This window comes from Pieris napi, chromosome 23 (genome assembly GCF_905475465.1).
Source record: "Pieris napi chromosome 23, ilPieNapi1.2, whole genome shotgun sequence".
Taxonomy (NCBI): Eukaryota; Metazoa; Arthropoda; class Insecta; order Lepidoptera; family Pieridae; genus Pieris; species Pieris napi.
In genome coordinates, this window is record NC_062256.1 from 1,540,767 (window position 1) to 1,559,955 (window position 19,189).

At 33.8% G+C, this 19,189-nt stretch overlaps 3 protein-coding genes across 7 annotated transcripts; all 3 read left to right on the plus strand.

The window, feature by feature from the left end:
- Positions 1-340: 340 nt before the first annotated feature.
- Positions 341-3,115, plus strand: LOC125061484 (cleavage and polyadenylation specificity factor subunit 5). Its single transcript, XM_047666954.1, has 4 exons — positions 341-741; positions 908-1,019; positions 1,504-1,594; positions 2,106-3,115. Exons 1-4 carry the CDS (start codon positions 521-523, stop codon positions 2,351-2,353), a joined length of 672 nt encoding a protein of 223 aa, XP_047522910.1. The 5' UTR covers positions 341-520; the 3' UTR covers positions 2,354-3,115.
- A 117-nt stretch (positions 3,116-3,232) lies between these two features.
- On the plus strand, positions 3,233-13,682 carry LOC125061483 (protein SpAN-like). Of its 2 annotated transcripts, XM_047666952.1 has the most exons (9): positions 3,233-5,651; positions 6,555-6,733; positions 7,549-7,636; positions 8,332-8,381; positions 9,027-9,225; positions 10,294-10,466; positions 11,558-11,708; positions 12,904-13,046; positions 13,490-13,682. In XM_047666952.1, exons 1-9 carry the CDS (start codon positions 5,444-5,446, stop codon positions 13,619-13,621), a joined length of 1,323 nt encoding a protein of 440 aa, XP_047522908.1. In that variant the 5' UTR covers positions 3,233-5,443; the 3' UTR covers positions 13,622-13,682. The 2 variants fall into 2 exon arrangements, with proteins under 2 accessions (XP_047522908.1, XP_047522909.1); XM_047666953.1 differs by lacking the exon at positions 3,233-5,651 and having other exon boundaries at positions 6,380-6,733.
- Positions 13,683-14,615: 933 nt separating this feature from the next.
- LOC125061595 lies at positions 14,616-18,064 on the plus strand. Of its 4 annotated transcripts, none has more exons than XM_047667086.1 (5): positions 14,616-14,899; positions 15,324-15,506; positions 15,619-15,941; positions 16,296-16,472; positions 17,068-18,064. In XM_047667086.1, the coding sequence occupies exons 3-5, from the start codon at positions 15,626-15,628 to the stop codon at positions 17,769-17,771; spliced, it is 1,197 nt and encodes a 398-aa protein (XP_047523042.1). In that variant the 5' UTR covers positions 14,616-14,899; positions 15,324-15,506; positions 15,619-15,625; the 3' UTR covers positions 17,772-18,064. The 4 variants fall into 4 exon arrangements, with proteins under 4 accessions (XP_047523042.1, XP_047523045.1, XP_047523044.1 ...); XM_047667089.1 differs by having other exon boundaries at positions 15,324-15,403; XM_047667087.1 differs by lacking the exon at positions 14,616-14,899 and adding an exon at positions 15,086-15,247.
- Positions 18,065-19,189: the final 1,125 nt, after the last annotated feature.

Genomic DNA, 19,189 nt, shown 5'->3' on the forward strand with positions numbered 1-19,189 from the left:
ACCATGTAAAAACTTTTTTTAAAATCATATTTTTACAGTATGAAATGTTGATAGGCAACTTTAGGCAACAACAACAAATTAACTTATGTAAAATGTAAAAAAAATATGTACAATCTGTAGCGTAGGTAATCCCGTTGCCATGATAACGCTCAAAAGCTCCGTTGAGATTTTCAAAATTTGAATTAAATCTGTTAAGCCGCGAACAGTGAAGCATGATTATAAATGACGACACTAACGAATCTACTCTTACCTCCCTTGTGACTATTACTACACTTTACAATTCGAGACGGATATTAGACATCTGTGCTTTTTAATCAATCTGTGACTTCTGTGCTCAGTGCTGTCATTGTCATTTGTGGCTTGTGCTTGTTAAATTGTGGACGCGATTGCGAATTCCTATTGTTTTATTTTATATTATCATCGGCCGTGTCTTTCTTCTGTATAATCGTATCGCAAGCAAGAAATCTCGAGATATAGTTTTATAGTTGAAATTCACCTTTAATAAGTTTAAACTATAAAAATGGCAGCGGTTCAAGCCAAGCCCCAATGGCCGGTTCGTCCGGGAATTCAGCATCAAAATAGCCAGAATGCCGCAAGTTTAACATTAAACAGATCGATAAACTTATATCCGCTAACAAATTACACATTCGGTACGAAAGAACCGCTGTTTGAAAAAGATGCATCAGTACCTGCTAGGTTCCAGAGAATGCGTGAAGAATTTACTAAAATCGGCATGAGAAGGTTAGATTAATTTGGTATATTTGAGTTAACTTGAAACAAATAATCAGAAGCAGCCAGGGCCGATTACTATCAATTTTATTTGACAGTTTACTGTGTTATTCACAATATTTGAGTAAATGTTTGGTTACTTCATGATATGTCTATCAATATAACTCATGAATTACAGGTCTGTGGAAGGAGTACTATTAGTACATGAACATGGTTTACCTCATGTATTGTTACTGCAACTTGGGACTGCTTTCTTTAAGCTACCGGGTGGTGAACTTAATCCTGGAGAAGTGAGTATAAATTTTTGTTAGTTTTATATAGTAAATGCATAGTTTTGCCAGTTTTAACTAACCTATGTATTACTAAACAGTTATGTCTCCTAAGTATCTTGATTTTGAAAAGTGATTACAATTTCATGAAGAAAAGCTTCGAAATATGTTATATGTTTTATTAATTTTTAGTTCTGTTTTGTCTACTTTTATTTCTAATAAGAACATATAGACAAATGTAACTTATGTATCTCAATTAGAGATGGCTTCTTAAAGGGTCTGAGAAAAAAATCTATCTTAATGTGTTCATTTAAAACATAGTAGAGAGTAGGGAAGATGCTTTATTAAGGGGACGCAAAAGTTCCTTGCAATACCTACATACAACTTTCTTAATTTCTCCACGAATTAAGTCACATCTATTTAATTATTTAGTTGATCTTTATTCTTTATTTAATGTGATCTTGTCATTGTAAGAAGTAATATAAATACAATTTTATAATTTCAGGATGAAATTGAGGGGCTAAAGAGATTGCTTACCGAGACTCTTGGGAGACAAGATGGTGTTAAACAGGATTGGCTTATTGAAGACACAATTGGTATGTTATTTAATCTTCAAATGTCAATAGAATAAAATGGGTATAGATGAGTGAATATAAAAAAAGCTAGTACTTGGAATAAAATCAAACAAATGCATGGCTGTATGCTTTTTAATAGCTGACTGAAATAACTAAGTTCACAGCCATAGTAAAGAATATCACTATAATACCTTATAGGTATTTTATTTTATTTTTTGGAAGAGGTCTCAGTTTATACTCAAGAATGTAATACATAAATAATTTTAACGTTTACTGTAAGTTATCATAACTCTTCAGTCTTTGGAGCAATTAATAATACACTAGATTATTAAGAAGCTAAGTTTTATAAAGATTTCAATTGTTTTAAGATTTAAGTGATTTCTGTGTACGATATATTGATATATACATATGTATGATATGTTGTTATGCTAAGACCTAAGGTTTAAAACTGTTAGTGTGAGATGGGCTAAGACCAATTACTAAATATAGTCTATCTTAGAATCTCGGCCTAAATGATGACTTTAATTTTCAGGAAATTGGTGGCGTCCAAACTTTGAACCACCACAGTATCCCTACGTCCCACCCCACATAACTAAACCTAAAGAACATAAACGTCTGTTCTTAGTGCAGTTACAGGATAGGGCATTATTTGCTGTACCCAAGAACTATAAATTAGTGGCTGCTCCTCTATTTGAGTTATATGATAACGCTCAGGGATATGGGCCGATTATTTCTTCCCTTTCACAAAGTTTATGTAGGTTCAACTTTGTTTATATGTAATTGTCACTTAGTAAAGTTAGCTGTCATCCACATGACAGTTGACATGTCTATATTGTCAAGAGTAATGTATAAAAGTGGTTCCTGTTGATCTCGGTTATTCTGATATGCTTATTTATTGTGTTTAGCTATGTAGGATCAAGCTTACACAATATTTAGGTCTAGGGAAAACTATGATAAAGCCAACTTTATAGAGAACGTTATCTTGTCAATTAACTTCTAAATACTAAGATTTATACATTTGAAGTGACAGTTTTACTGTAAGAGTTCATCTGTTTAATTTAATAAAAAATTCTATGGGCTTACATTCACAGGCTCTTTAACCGTATTCTTTTTAACAATTGTTTAACATAAATGAGCATTATTTAAAACTGTAATTATACAATTGGTGATTTTGGGTTAGGACCTAAATAGATTTAGAAGCAAATTTAAGTGCTAACTGCGACTCCATTGGATATCAACATCCAGAAGCCATAGTTACGTCCCATCTCTAAATCATACCCTAAGAGTATAAAGAACGAGCTTTATAGCATAATTGCTATGGTAAAAATGCTTTAAAAAAAATATATATATATATATATTACAGTGAACATCTAACAAGTATTTGACATTTAAACCATTGTTTAAAAATTGAAAAGCTGTTAAAAGGTAAGAGAAATGGAGCCCAAATTTATGTAAAGGCATACACAAGTATGAGGTATTGTGTAAGTCTATTCATATTGTATTGTAATATTAGTGTAAGCAATATTGACATATGGAATAAAATGTGTGTTTCATTTGTACATCAAGACAGAAGAAAGAAGATTGTATTAGTTTTAAGTTATCAAAGACTGATTTTAAAAGTAATTTTAAGAGAACTCGGCCTTAAAGGGATACAATCATAAAATAACAAAGATTGTTTTTAAAAGTATTTATAAGAGAACTCTGCCCTTAAGGCATTTTATACAAACATAACTTGGCTGTTTTTAATATTAAGAGAACTCGGCCTTAAAGGCATTTTATACAAACCTTACATGACTGTTTTTAATATTAATATTGTTTTTAAAGTTAATATTTAGACAACTCGGCCTTAAAGGGATTTATACAATCATAAAATAACAAAGATTGTTTATACAAGTACTTATAAGAGAACTCTGCCTTTAAGGCACTTTATACAAACATAACTTGGCTGTTTTTAATATTAAGAGAACTCGGCCTTAAAGGCATTCATAGAAACATAACACAAATATTGTTTTTAAAATTAATATTTTGAGAACTCGGCCTTAAAGGCATTTCATACAAACATAAAATGGCTGTTTTTAATATTTTGAGAACTCGGCCATAAAGGGATTTCATACGATCATAAAATAACAAAGATTGTTTTTAAAAGTAATTTTAAGAGAACTCGGCCTTTAAGGAATTAATACAAACGTAACATAAATATTGTTTTTCAAATTAATATTTAGAGAACTCTGCCTTAAAGGGATTTCATACAAACATAAAGTGGCTGTTTTTAATATTTTGAGAACTCGGCCTTAAAGGGATTTCATACGATCATAAAATAACAAAGATTGTTTTTAAAAGTAATTTTAAGAGAACTCGGCCTTTAAGGAATTAATACAAACGTAACATAAAGATTGTTTTTAAAATTAATATTTTGAGAACTCTGCCTTTAAGGGATTTAATACGATCATAAAATAACAAAGAATGTTTTTAAAAGAACTCGGCCTTTAAGGAATTTTATACAAACATAACATAGTTGTTTGTAATATTAAGAGAACTCGGCCTTAAAGGCATTTCATACAAACATAACATAAATATTGTTTTTCAAATTAATATTTAGATAACCAGTAAAGCAGTAAAGGGATTTCATACAATCATAAAATAACAAAGATTGTTTTTAAAATTACTATTAAGCGAACTCTGCCTTAAAGGCCAACAATAGAGGCTGAATTTTAATTTTTATATTATATAGAAAACTAACTATAGCTTAAAATTATAATATTTCCTAGATTCAAATGAGGAACAATTCTTGTTGGAGTCGAAAAATGTTAAGAGATTGCGCTTTTCCTATGAAAAACTTACAGATTTGTTGATACCACGTGACTAGTGTAATTTAAAATAAATACCGGAACGATGGTACATAATTTTATTGTGATTGGTAAAATGGTATGTGTTGCATCTGATTTTTTTTTATTATTCTCAACTAATACGCAGAATGATCTTCAGTTCAGGAACTATTTCGGGTAGCAACTAACGAAACCAACGAAAGTTTACTGATTCATACAAGCTGTGTGTTAGGTTTGACTTACTACTTTCCCCGGTTTTTGGCTCTTCGTTGCTGGGTTTGTCCTAGTACTTACATCATGTCTCATGTTGCCCTAACAACGAAGGCTTAGATGCAGCACTTCAGTGCCCTATTCCCGCCTCCTGATGCTGGTAGTTCCAGGACTGAGTTTGGGGCCCCGAAGAAGCCTCGTACCATTGGTGGCCAGTTCTTGCTGCTCCGCCGCTCATTTGACTTTCTTGAAGCGTCAAGTACCAATTACGGTGGTGAGAACAGGCTCAGGCTCAAGTCAGACACGTCCATGATGATGAAAACCATGTGGTGAATACCTCACCTTCAATGCAGGTGACCCGGCTGCATCAGTTGACGCATCCTTGTGTGATGGTGATCAGGATTCAGTTGGGAAAAGTATTTTCAGGATCGCAGCCTTTCGTTTGTTGGGAAGTTTATTAGTATCCATGAGCCCTCCACGGAGCCCTCGAGATGGGGACATCCCTTGGTGAGCAAGTGCCGTCAGAGACACTCGTGCGGTATATAGTCAGCGCGTAGACTGGCAGACGCACTCGCAATAAGGTAGAAAGTACAGGGCTATTTACATCACAATTCACAAGAAAATGCTGCAATATCACCCAGACTTTCGTGCCACGCCAACGCATTGTATTTCCTGGGATATTTTTCAATAACATTTCCTAGGAAGGATTAAGTTCCTTGTTTAATTTTGGGGAAATACGTGTAGTGATGTATAGATTGGTGTGAACTGGAAGTGTTTTATTTATTTAAATTTATAATATAGTAATAGTGTAGCAAGTTTGATTCATAACGAACAAATGTACAATACTAAATATAAAATAATAATGCCAATTTTAAAGTCCGTTAAATCGATAAAGCAACGTCGAAATATCAATAAAAGTAAGTTACAATTGTGTTACATTGCTCAATATACCGTAATGTTTCTGGTGCTACTATTGATTCAAATGTGTAATGGACTATGGCGGAATGGTATTATCCATTATAATATATATAATAAAGATTATGGTGAGTTACGACGAGATTTTTTTGAAGTTATACCTACTTATTTTGGCGCGTTAGAGAAAAATGATGAGAGTAAATTTTTACGATGCGTGCGAACACCGTCACAAAAAACCGACACCCTTAAGTTTTAAGCTATAGTCAACATTTTAGTTGTTTCTATTGTTAGTGTCGTTTTTCTACAAACGTAGAATAAAATTTATGAAAAGATTTTTATCTTGTAACACCAAAGAAGTATGCCTTCTAACGCGTGTAGGTACATAAGTACACACATGTTTTTTTATATAACGGGGCAAACGTACAGGAGGCTGACCTGATGTTAAGTGATACAGCCGCCCATGGACACTCAGATTGCCAGAATAAGTCCCCTAAGTTGAATTGGTTCGGAAATACTTCAGTGGGCAGCTGGTTCCACGGAGTGGTAGTGTGCGGAAAAAACTGTCTGACAAAACGCTCAGTTGTGGAACGGCGGGCGTCGATGGTTTTAGCATTCTTGACATCCGATGATAAAAGTCGGCAGCAGGCATTAGAGATGCCCAACTGGCGTAACTATAGAGTGGCAGGGCTGGCAAAATGCTACGGGACCCCGACACAAGAGGGCCCCTGCCCAAGAGATGTTCTATGGATGAATGTGAAGTCTCCAATACGCATTGGGCTAGCGTGGGGACTACAGACCCTCTCAAGAGGAGGCCATGGTCATTAGTGGGACATATACAACGTGTAATTGAGTACGCTGAAAATCTCGAAGTTTATTAAAATTAAACTGAGTACAACATGACGATTTTTACTGATAGGGCCCCATCAAAAGAATTTGCCACGGGCACCAGGTGGTGGACGCCACTGAGATTCCCCATGACTTATTTCTCCTAAAGCGAATAAATATTTCAAGCTCATATTAATTATTTTAAGACCTCCACTCGCAAGATGAAATTATGTCGACATTATCAAAATTACAAGAGGAAATCTGTTTGAAATTCTTCATGACACCATCTTATAACATGACAAATGAGAAGATATTGTATATAAGTAATCCAGATAAGCTTAAAACCTGCTCATCCCCAGAATACGACTTTTCTAAAGATGTTGTGGTAAGTAGGAAAGGCTAACCTAACCTAAGCAGAGTTGGTAAGTACTTTATTTATTGAGAAAAAGCTATTTCTTTCTGAAAATGTTTATATTTTCTAAGAACTGATGTTAATAAACCGTTTTCTATATTTATAAAAAAAAAACAGTGGCGCTACAAGCTCTTTAGGTCTGGGCCTCAGATTTCTGTCTCTGTTTCATGATCATTTGTCAATCTAATAGGCAAGTAGGTAGTCTCTTGTGCCTGACACACTCGATTTTTTGGGTCTAAGGCAAGCTGGTTTCCGCACGGTGTTTTCCTTCACCGTTTGAGCAAATGTTAAATAAGCATAGAAAGTCCATTGGTGCACAGCCGGGAATCGAAACTACGACCTCAGGTATGAGAGTCGCACGCTGAAGCCACTAGGACAACACTGCTCTTTCTCTATTATGGATAAAGGTACATAAAAGTTATATTATGGCGTTGCCAGGGACCTCGACACAATAGGGGTTCGAAATTGGACGCGGGAAGCACTGGATCGATTGCGATGGCAAAGTGTAGGTAGGTACTTGAGGAGCCTAGGGCCCACGAGGGGCTGTATAGCCATTGATGATGATGATGAAAAAGTTCCCTAAGAAATGCATGGTTACCGATATATACCTACCTACTACTAAACCGATTTTCATTAAGCTTTGACTTTTTCCAAGTTGATAATATTGATTTAAGTGTGGAAATTACGAATTTCTCACGTCCTTCTCACCCTACATAGATCTATCTAATTTAAACGCTATTACTTAATCATTGTGATGACAGGATTCCGTTAATAAAATGTCTTTCCAGTATTTGCCGATCGGATATAAATGTATAAATCAAAAAGATATTGCCAGATTGGTTATTGACATGATACGGGCCAGTATTCAGAATTCTGGTAAGTTTCCAAAGTATTTAATAAACGGAATAAACAGTACTGCATGGTAGGTACTTATCTGGATATATTCGGTATTGGGCTGATCAATTAAAAAAAAAGCATAGTTAAGTGCTTATGTCATATCTAATCCGCTGTTTTGCTGGTAATTTTATTGCTTAAGAAAAAAATTACTAGTTATTTTTAAACTTTTTGTAACAAATAAAATGTGTTCATTATAAGTAGATATGCTTACGATGTGAAAGATTTGGAAACCCTTTTAAGTAAAAAATATCTGTTTGCAAATGCCTTTTTGTTTAAGCTATCGCGGAATAATTAAGGAGTCTTAAGAATAACGATAGCGCCAAACCTGGATCATTAGCTCACCCAACATACATACCCTCACGTACATACCCTCACTTTCACACAACACAACCAAATTAGTTAATGTATTTAATATTGTTTATATACTTTTGTAAATATTATGTATTTTATCTTTGGATATATCTTTAGTATATTTGTTTTTGTTATTTATGTTAACTGTAGGATTACGAAATAAATAAGAAACGTATAATCTTTTGCACAGTAGGCCGATCACCTATTGTCTGAAATATCAATAAACTATAAAATAACACAGAAACATCTCTATCCCATACTTGGGACTTGAAAATGCTAACGTAAATTATAATTAATGGTAATTTGACTTGCATTTTTTTCAGTATCGCCAGTGAATAGCTACGATCTTGTCAGACGAACGAACGAATTTGAGGTGAAAATTATTTTTTTATATTGTGTAATTTTTAATTAAAAATTTGTACAGATACCGGCAAACATCTTGAACAAAAGTCCTTACCTGCGCAGAAGCGATTTTTTGGTATCACTGGGAGGGGGAGGGGGGTCAGTAGAGTGACGTGTAGATCGCGTGATTGGTAAATTTGTTGACGTTTATGTGTACGATGCGCAAACTTTCCCCCACTCCCTTGTTTAATGCTTAAGAAGTTTGCCGGTATCAGTACTCTGTCCACCAGGGAGAATCATACCCCTTAATCAAAATTCTATGTACCTACCATTTAATTTAAGCAAAAATAATGCAGGAGCCCGTGGGAGGCTCCGACACATTTTATCAGATCCAAATGATCCCATCACGTTAGCCAATGTAAAGTCAGAAGCCGCCCGCACAACAAAGCGTAGGAGTAAGAAACTGCTTTCAACAAGTAGGTAAAGCGAGATCCCTTACTTCGCTCCAGTGAGCTTCCGCCCTACCCTTCAGGTGGTTGACCACCCCATGAGTCTCGCAGGAGACGCCCTTGAGCTAGTCGTGGGAAAAATCCCAAGACTCGTTGAGGATCCTCCCGGTTGGGTCAGAAAAAGAGCAGCACAAGTTTTTTGACACAAATGTTCGTCTTTTATTCAGGAATCAAACAGACAGTCTCTTATGTCGACAATAGATCGCAATTATATAAACACACATTACTATGAAGAATGTGGTGAATCAAAAACGCCTAAAAGACGAAGCGGTGTTACATCCAAATTGACAAAAGAGAATCTAAATTATTATAAGGGCAAGGTATGGCCGCTGGGTGTCGTTATGTATGGAATAGAAGAGGATTTACGTAAGTGTTACATATTTTTAATTAATGCACCGTTTTAAAGTACTCATATCTTTATCACAGCGTAACCCACTCGATAGAAAGAGACGAATATTAGTTGAAAGTTTGCTAACAGTTACGAAATCATTGACGCGCAAAATGTTGCAAATATCATATGAATTGTACTGTTAAAAAGTTATCACAGTGGTACTCTGTAACGTCCAAAAGCGTGCAACACTAGAATGGCATTTGGGACTCGCAGAATTGAAGTGGAGATCCCTATAGGAAATTAATTAGTCATTAGCAGTTTCACATTTTCCTTAACAGCATAAAAACGGCCAACTTTATGCAAAAACACTTTATATTTTGACATTTTTTTTTGATTGATAATAAATCTCACAACAGTTTTAGGATAAGACAGACAAACAAATATTTAGAAGTATTCTGTGTCAGCGTCGATTCGACTAATCCTAACTGTTTTGTGTCACGTGACATATGTACAAAAAGTCTGGTAGTCTGTAAAGTCAGTATATGGACGATAATTTTACGTTATAACGATACGAAATCATTATCGACAAATTGCATACTTTTATGAATTGAATTATTATCACTAAATTATCATTATTTTGTTACAAAGAAGTTTTTATATAATTTCGTCCGTAAACCGAATAGACTAACAACATTTTTTAAATAATCAAAGAACGAATATATGAGATTATATCGCTAATCGAATTCTTAAAATGCAAGAATTATTTACTTATTTTCTGGAATAATTATTGTCGTAATAAACACTTGAATTCACATTAACTATTCACTTCACTTTATAAACAGTTGACAAAGCAGTTCACGTATAGGTTGTTTTACTTTTACTCGAACGCATCGGCCGATAGAGAGTGGAAGAGATAAATGCGTCACAAGCCAAACGCTTAGGCCGACCATGTCACTCTATCGCTTGTTTCGCGCTCTCTCTTGCACGCTCGGCTCTGGCGAATTTATAAATTGTTATCACGTCATAAATAGTTATGGATTTTAAATTAATTAATGATTTGACTCCGTCACTTTTACAAGTCATGTTATATAATTTTTTTCTAGGTGGCACAGTTGATCACAACGTTCTATCATTCTCTATGGCTTCCATAGAGTTGTCAACGTGTGTCGTATTCCAAGAAATAAGCCACGATGATGATCTGTCACCTAAAAATCTTGTATGGTTCGGCAAACGTGGGCAAGATATTCCATTGTTTGGATTTGGAGAAGGAAATCGGGTAATTTCCTTTGAAAACGTTTTTTGAGTCTTCAACGTCAAGCTTTACTGGTTATTTATATTTTTTTACATAAATACAAGATATAAACAGTCTCCGACACGAAACTTTTAGACAGTATTAGGGCTAGACAGACGAACACATATTATTTACAAGCATGCTACGTTAGCGTCGATTTAACTAATCTGTCACTTATCATTAATATGATATCAAGAAATTAATGTTTATTTTGTACTTTTTTTATTTACAAATTATTTAACGCATTTTAAAGCCGCTTATTTACGGATTATTCTCAATAACACTTAATTTTTCATACTGTCAAATACAACATATTGTAACGAAGATGTGGGGAGAATGTTGCTCGTATTTTCCACAAGCTACTGTCCTTTTCAGGAGGCTGAAACATTTATTCTGGCTGTTTCAGAGCAAGTGTAGCCAAGTAATATAAGAAACGAGTTTTCAGGAATTTTCAGGACTGACTATATTTTAATGAAGTAATATTGTAGAGTGAACTTTCTAGGTGTGAGAAAGTGACAGAATGATACGTGAAAGAGAGGAGAGATGGGAACCTTCTCGAAGCCAGACTAAACATTCTAATAGCGACGTGTGAAGTGCACGTATTTGAAATAATTAGTGACAGTATTTTATTAGTGTGCGCGTAATTTGCGTCTTTTAGTACACCTCATTGATTTATTTAAAAATACGGACGTACGGTTCTTGGTTCATCGGGGTGCTTTAAATAATAGAGGATTTTAGTTGAACTCTATACTAACCACTCACGTACAAGTTACAACAACAGAATATAAGCGAAATAATGAAATGTTTATTGCTATGTTACAAATGAATGCAATTAACAGTCGTAGAGAGTGCTTTGTCTGGCTTTACACTCGGGGCGTAACTCCAACGATTTAAGAAGTCGCCACGCTTATAAAACTAAGAAAGCCGTAGTGAGCAAAATGTACAGCCTTGGCTACAAAACCCTTGAAGAGATCTTGACATATCAAGTGTCAACGCCATGTTACATCATTTTCAATCTAACCATATCTATAGCTATTTGATTTTATTGTTAATAATAAATATTTGTTTGATTTCAGACACTAAAATTATCTTCTATTGTGAACGGAGTACCGGGTCACAAGGGGCATACTATTAACAATTTGATGAGGATTCTTGGTGTACATATGACCTCAAATCGTTATGATCGAGATAACTATGTTACGATTAATTGGAATAAAGTAGAAATGGGTATTGTTGTAATTATAGTAGTGATAAACATAACAATTCAATTAACAGCCTAGCCTCTTAACCAAACAGCGCCGTTTAACTAGCGGCCTTAAATATATTCAGCCAGTTGATCAAACAGCTAGGCAGATGACTTGGATCAATGACGTTTTATTACTTGCCTAGTCTGTTGACTGTTAATTAAAATTAAATTCCACTTTCTGCCACTCTCAAACTCGGAACGAAACTCTTCAAACATTGGTGTTTTCCAAAGTTTATTGAAAAACAATAAGTACAACGGAATAGTGACATTATTAATGTGAATTTAGCTGTGACAGACTCTAGCAATTTAATTTTTAAAGAAATATTTTTTTATGGCAGATGTTTCATCATTTTTATTTCTGACACATGGTCACTCTATCGTACGAATGACCTAAGCATTAGCCAGCCTGTTTATTAAATGTTGTTACAAGCGCTACGGCTAAATCTTTCAGGCCGCTAGTTAAACGGCGCTGTTTAGTTTAAAAGCTAGGTTGAATAATTGAACGGCTAATTAAGCTACATAGTTGGCTGCGATATATAGATAGTAGTTATTCTACTATTTCATAAAACAAATTAAAGCTACGTTTAGATAACAAGGCAGTTGGTTAGCGTTAAAATTAATCATCCGTATCACCCCGACGTCCGTCGTTCCACCAATGAGCGTTTCTTAAGTCAGTTTTTACCGCACACTACCACTTTGTTTAACCAGCTGCCCACTGAAGTATTTCCGAACCAATTCGACTTAGGATCCATAAAGAAATGAGCGTACCAATTCTTAAAAGACCGAACACTCGGACCTCTGGCAATATGAGTTGTGTACATAAGTGTGTACACGCTTTAAAAGTTATACTTGTTTGGCGTAACAAAATAAAAACTTTTCAAAAAATTTATTCTACGTTTGTAGAAACGACATTAACAATAGAAAAAACATTGTAAGTTTTATCATAACACATTATCTAGTTAAATAAAGTTTATTTTAATATTACAAAAAAAAAACTAACATGTTGACTAAAGCTAACTTCAGGGTGTCGGTTTGTGACGGTGTGCGCGCGCATCGTAAAAATTTACTCTTATCATTTTTCCCTAACGCGCCAAAAGAAGTATAACTTCAAAAATCTTAACATTTTGGTTAGTCTGATGGAAGTCGTCAGAGGATAATTAAAATTGTATTTTCAAGGTAAAGAGCATTATCTTGAGAAAGCCCCCGAAGAGTCCTGGTTGGCACATATACCTTACGACTTTGATAGTGTTACACACGCACCAGCGAATTATATGTGTAATGCATGTGAATTAGGTGCTACGACTGTGCAGCCGATACAGGTAGGTCCAACGATAATAGAAGTGCTATTTAATCGTCGGAAGCCAAAATATGACGTGATTAAACAATTATTTACTAGATCAGCTTAACGAAACCTCAAGAGAATGCTCGCTAGACAGAAATTTTGCGCTGATGAAGAGGTAATCGCCGAAACTGAAACCTATTGTCACATTGTATGACCGCTAGAATCGTTGTATCGCTCTCTAAGGCGAATGTTGGATAATCAAATCAAATTCTATAAAAAAAGTGTTTTCTTATAGAATTTGATTGATAATCGTAAAGGTCGTGCGAGGTGTAACCAGACATCAATGACGTCTGTCAGACAGAGCTGTCAGATCATCTATAAAATATTAACAAGGAAATATATCTGAGGTCAAACAAAGGTTGCAGCGGAACTTTCTTTGGTGTCACTTGTTTTATAATATGGTGTGGCTACTTGTTTCAGGATCATCTGTGGCAACGTACAATGTCTATGGGTCATAAAACAGTACTAACGGATGCAGACATAGAAACAGTCAATATTATATATAGCGAGGAATGTCGTGGCCGATTTGGAAAGCATGATATTTCTATATAGACAACAATACAATACATTTCTCTTTTCGGCATAACTCATAACATTTTTTGGTATATAATATCGTTTATTATTGGTATTCCATCATATTATTGGTATTCAAACATTTGTATATGCTCTGTATTTGTTTATGTCAAAAATGTGTTGTTATTGACAGTTCGCGCTAAGTTTTTCAAAGATAATTAATGTAAAAACAATATAAAACTTGATTAACCAAGACTCATTCATTGTTGTGTTACCCGTTGCACACCTTCCACTATAGTGGAAATAATTGTATAGTATGGCCTACCTTTTAAGATAAGAGGTAGGCAAGAGGATAAGATTTAAAATGTCTAACTAATTATGTATCAACACGAGGGGTGCTTTGAATACCTAATCTGAACCGTTCTTAAAAACTGCTTACTAAAATCGTTTCGTGGACCTCAACTAACATATATTTTATGAACTAGCAACTTATTCTAACATAAATATAATAATTATTGTCTTGTCTTACGCCATGACATATTAAATGGCGTCTGTTTAATTAAACAAATTATACCTGATGAAATATCCGCCATCTTGTTTTGAGCATAATTTGTTGATAGATTGAATCGCTCAATTCGGTTCGTCGGTAAAAATCTTTAAATATAAAAATAATAGAAATTTAAATAAAAAGGTTAACCATTAAATACTAATGAGTATAAAATATAATATTAATTAATTAAAAAAAAGTTTTATTCTAACGCGGGATTTCCTCCCAATTTCAATAAAACGTGTAGTACATAACAATATTTACGTATTTATTTTTAGGCGCATGATCTTATCAATAATACTTAATAATTATTTTAGCATTTATGGAATTTTGTGCAAAGATCAAGCGTGAGCTAGCCATTCTTATATTCCAATCAATTCCTTTGCAGTACCACTACACTCGCTTGCGATTATGTTCCTTTTTACTACTATGGTAAACTGGGTTTATTGTTGGTATGTTTTACTACATAAAAATTCCTCTATACCTAATCTGTTCTACGCTTTTGCACAGAACACGATTAATCGAGAAGTATTCTCAATACTCATTTAAGTTATTCTATAGAATTGTACTGTATACATAATATGCTTATTTACCGACTAAACAAGAAGTCAAAATCTCACGAATATTTCCTACCGCAATTAGTTTAATATATTCTATGAAAGTATTAATTACAAGTGAAGTACAATGTTCAAGTAGCAAGCGTTCATCAATATGTCGTTGCTGCAGGTCCTGTTTCTGCTCCATTAATCTCAGATAGCCCGTTTTACGAGGTAAGCGAAAATTTAAAACTAATCATTTTTTGAAGAGCCTTCACAATTTCTTTTTAAACTAAGAATCAACTTCCACTGTGAAATTTATGTGCGTAATCATAACATTGTATTCTTCTCTCAATTTGAGCTTGATATGTCTAGCAGAGTTTGTTTCATTTAAAATATTAATTAATTTTACAATTGATTTATACCTTTATGATGGTTGATATATAAATCAAAATTACAAAGGAGATTAAATAGAAATTTTATTATTGTACACGCAGCGACATTCGACAACGCCCTCTACTGATCGTCTAACGAAACTTATTCAAGTCTTCGAAATTCGATTACACTTTAGTTTTACGATAGGTATATTTAATTAAATCTAAATATAAAAGAGGTCAAGAGAGAAGAAGTTGATTTAATCAAAAGTTTGTAATTTCAGTTTAAAGACTACGAAGTGAACATTGTTTTCATATACTGTGTTAATAAAGAGTTCACAAATATAATCATTTTCAAAATGTGTTAAGTCTGAACTATAATAATGGATTTGATATTTGCCTAATTGCTTGCAACTAAATATGCCTTGGCCTAATCTTGGCTATTTGCAACAACATCATATAGTTAAGTAAGCTATGTTAATCTGTTCATCTTTTTGTTTTTTATTAGCATACAGTTTATATTAAGAATACAGTTTATTTCAATTTGTGTCTATTCAAATATGTATTCAAACTTTTCAGATAAAAGATGTCTCTTAAAATAAAACTAAAAACACCTAGAGCAATGCCAGCTGAAGCAGTTTTGACAAGAAGCAAATTGGCACAATTGAAACAAAACAAAACCCAAAAAAACGTAAAGTTGTGTCCTGAAAATGAATCATTGAGACTTAAAAACGGAAAACGAAATATAACAGTGGATAAAGTTCAATGTAAAGAATTTCAACCGGATAAAGTGAAGAGAAAAATTGAGCTTAAGAGGGTGAAGCTAAATCCAAATCATAATCAAATAGTCATAGCAGATATGACTAAATGTAATAAACGAAAACGGAATGTCCCTAAGAGAGGTTTGTAATATTATTCTTAACTTTACATTATGGTTGACCACCAGTTAATTCGTAAATTATTTTAAACAACTGAAGGGAATGCTTCCTTCTATAATATGGCTAGATCAGATATAGTATTCTGATATTAATACTTAATCTGGAAACATTATTTGATTGATTCCGTAATAAAAAGAGTGCCTTACTCGGGGTTATAGCTACTTTATAACAATTCCTAGAATAGAACCGGTCTTAAAGCAATTTGACCCATCTTTGAAACTTATACTGTGTTGCTGATGAGAATCATCTTTCAGACACAAAAATTTTGCTACGTACATTCAGAAAAAGAACGGTAAAATATTTGCATTTAAATTTCAGATTTCCCACAAGCAAGTTTCAAAGCGAGTACCCCACCCAGGTACATTGAAAAATCTGTATTTGAATTAATAACTCTCATGGATGGGACACAAGAAATGTGTGATGATGATTTGCTTGAAATACTGACTTGTCCCAGCCCAGTTTGGTGGGAAGATCCACCACCTGGATATTCTGAAGGTACTATTATGTAGAATGTAGGAGAATCTATTACTCAATTGATTTTATTGATCTTTTAAGACACAATATCATATTACTGCCCTATTGTTGAGATTTCTACTACGGCTACAGCAAACAGTTGTTGGAAAAAGTTTGGTTTAAAGGTAATTCATTCTATATGCAACTCTCTTACTTGTTTGCTATCATTTTACTCAATGTACAGTAAACTTCTCTGTAAGTTGTCTGTATAACTGTATCGACATGGAGGTACGTCAAAAATATTCGAATTTTTTACTAAATTTGTGCAGTGTTAGCCTAGTGGCTTCATATCTGAGGTTGTAGGTTCGATCCCTGGCTCTGCATCAATGGACTTTCTTTCTACGTACTTTAACATTCACTAAAATATGGAAGGTATGAAACCGACATGTCTTACACCCAAAAAGTTGATGGGTGGGTTAGGCACAGGAGGCTGATCACCTACTTGCCTATTACATTTCAAGTGATCATGAAACAGATTCAGAAATCTGAGGCTCTACCTAAAGAGGTTGTAACACCACTGATTTATTTTTATTTTTTGTTACTAAATTGTTGCTAAATATCTTTTACTTGATTCCAGATCCAATATCAGTAGAGTACATAGTCAAGAAAGAAAAACTAAATGTGGAAGATGACAAGAAAGAAAAACTAAATGTAGAAGATGATAAGAAAGAAAAACTAAATGTGGAAGATGACAAGAAAGAAAAACTAAATGTAGAAGATGATAAGAAAGAAAAACTAAAGATGGAAGATGACCAGAAAGATTTAAAAAATGTCATGAACAATATTAAGGAAAATTTAATCGAGGAACCCAATACAAGTGTTCATAAAAATATCAAAAACGATGTGAAATATGTTAATAAATCTAAAAACTTAGAAGTTTTGTTAGGTAATATTAAAAATAAAAAGCATAAAAATTTAAATGTCTGTGACAAAATAAGAATTAATGAATTTAATATAAATAATAATAAATTAAAAGAAAATAATGAAGTTAGTGAAAATGCAGAGACAATGAAAACTGATGTTGATAACAAATCAAAAAATGAAATTAAACCTATTATCAATGAATTAAAACCATCAAATTTGGAAGATAGTGTAGAAAATATTAAAGAAATAGAAAATTTATCTGAAAATACCTTTACAGTTAGTGATAGAAGTAGTCCTTTATGTATAGAACTTAATTCAGATGAAACAGACCATGAAGACCCAATGAATGTCTCGCTTGATGATGGTTCATTGTTCTTCTTGGAAAATATAGAAATTCCCATTGTAAATGAGTTTTAAATTACATAATATGAATTATTAAAATATTAAGGTTAAACTATCTGTTTTGAGAGAAAACCAAATCATCAGTGCTGATGTTTCAGCGCCAGAGGAAAAACTATTAATTTCATGTACTTAAATACATTTATATCAGTATGATAATTGTTCAAGTTCCAACAGGAATGTTCAATTTATTGATGAGAACCAGTTAATAGTGTTGTACTAATAAACATATCTTTACAGAAGTAGTATAATAGAATAAGTAATAAAATATATGTAATAATAATAAAAAGCCTTTATTCATCCACATATTATTGTATATTAAACAAAGGCCCTCTCCAACTATTTCTATCCTATTTTACTTTGTGCCACCTTTATACCTTTGTTCCTTTTGGACCAGTCCATTCAGTTAGGGCCATACGTCACCGAGATGAAATGGCGACGTGGCCATAGATGTTACCATGGCTACGTCTGGCGTCCTTGCATTGCCAGACTGAGTCGCTAAATCGCGTCGCCAATGCATTCAGTTCTGTCTCGACACAAAAACCTATGAAATGCTTCTAACTACCTTTTTGCAAGGAGCTGCAACCATTACACCATGTTCCATATGACATCTTAAGTAATTAATAATAATAACATAAATTAAAAACAAAGACTTGTCCTCTATCAGCTGGAGGCATGGTGAAATAGAGCACGCACTTACCTTTCGTGGGAACAACACGCAAACACATAGTCGAAATAACTAACATCACCGCTTACACGAATTCAAGTACGACCAGTCACCACAAGTAGAACCCGTTCACGAGTATGACGCATGGCCAGCCATCGGCCCCTGCGCCATATTTTAGGGAGAGAGACAACCCGACGCATGGACGCCGCCACAAGCAATGACATTTAAGCGACCATGACGATCTTTTAAAATGTGAACTTGGCTACATAAGAAAATAATAATAATACTACTTATACTGAAATAATTTGATACCACATGGATCACGGTTTGTTCCCACTTTACATTAAAACAGTCGTTGATGTTGACGATCGCCCCAGACTCAGAGTCTGGAAATGCAGCCGAGAGATTCAGTCGCGTTACCTATTTATGCTGGGGCAATTCATATCCAAGCACTAGGATCGTTTAAATATTCATTTATCTAAAATAGGCCTTAGCAAGCAGTTTTACTTTAAAGTACGATTTAAATTTATTTATTGACAACACTTGTCAATCTCACTAGGGATTTTGTTAAAATAACAACGTATACAATTGCCTTGGAAAGATTACTCGTTTTATGCAGACTTGTGGTTGGTGCGCTAATTTTGTCTTTATTATGAGGTACTATAATTATGGAAGCTACTATTCTTTTTAAATATATCTATTTTTTTCTGCACATACAAAATATTATTTAGCAAGTCAATACATTTATGAGAATAAACTTCCTTCGGAC

Excerpts from the sequence above, each read along its gene's own strand:
- LOC125061484 (XM_047666954.1), top strand. The coding sequence starts at position 521 with ATGGCAGCGGTTCAAGCCAAGCCCCAATGGCCGGTTCGTCCGGGAATT. Across the intron at positions 742-907 it reads ACTAAAATCGGCATGAGAAG|GTCTGTGGAAGGAGTACTAT; the intron begins GTTAGATTAATT and ends CATGAATTACAG. Across the intron at positions 1,020-1,503 it reads GTGAACTTAATCCTGGAGAA|GATGAAATTGAGGGGCTAAA; the intron begins GTGAGTATAAAT and ends TTATAATTTCAG.
- LOC125061483 (XM_047666952.1), top strand. The coding sequence starts at position 5,444 with ATGTACAATACTAAATATAAAATAATAATGCCAATTTTAAAGTCCGTT. Across the intron at positions 7,637-8,331 it reads GGCCAGTATTCAGAATTCTG|TATCGCCAGTGAATAGCTAC; the intron begins GTAAGTTTCCAA and ends CATTTTTTTCAG. Across the intron at positions 9,226-10,293 it reads TGGAATAGAAGAGGATTTAC|GTGGCACAGTTGATCACAAC; the intron begins GTAAGTGTTACA and ends ATTTTTTTCTAG.
- LOC125061595 (XM_047667086.1), top strand. The coding sequence starts at position 15,626 with ATGTCTCTTAAAATAAAACTAAAAACACCTAGAGCAATGCCAGCTGAA. Across the intron at positions 15,942-16,295 it reads ACGGAATGTCCCTAAGAGAG|ATTTCCCACAAGCAAGTTTC; the intron begins GTTTGTAATATT and ends TTTAAATTTCAG. Across the intron at positions 16,473-17,067 it reads ACCACCTGGATATTCTGAAG|ATCCAATATCAGTAGAGTAC; the intron begins GTACTATTATGT and ends ACTTGATTCCAG.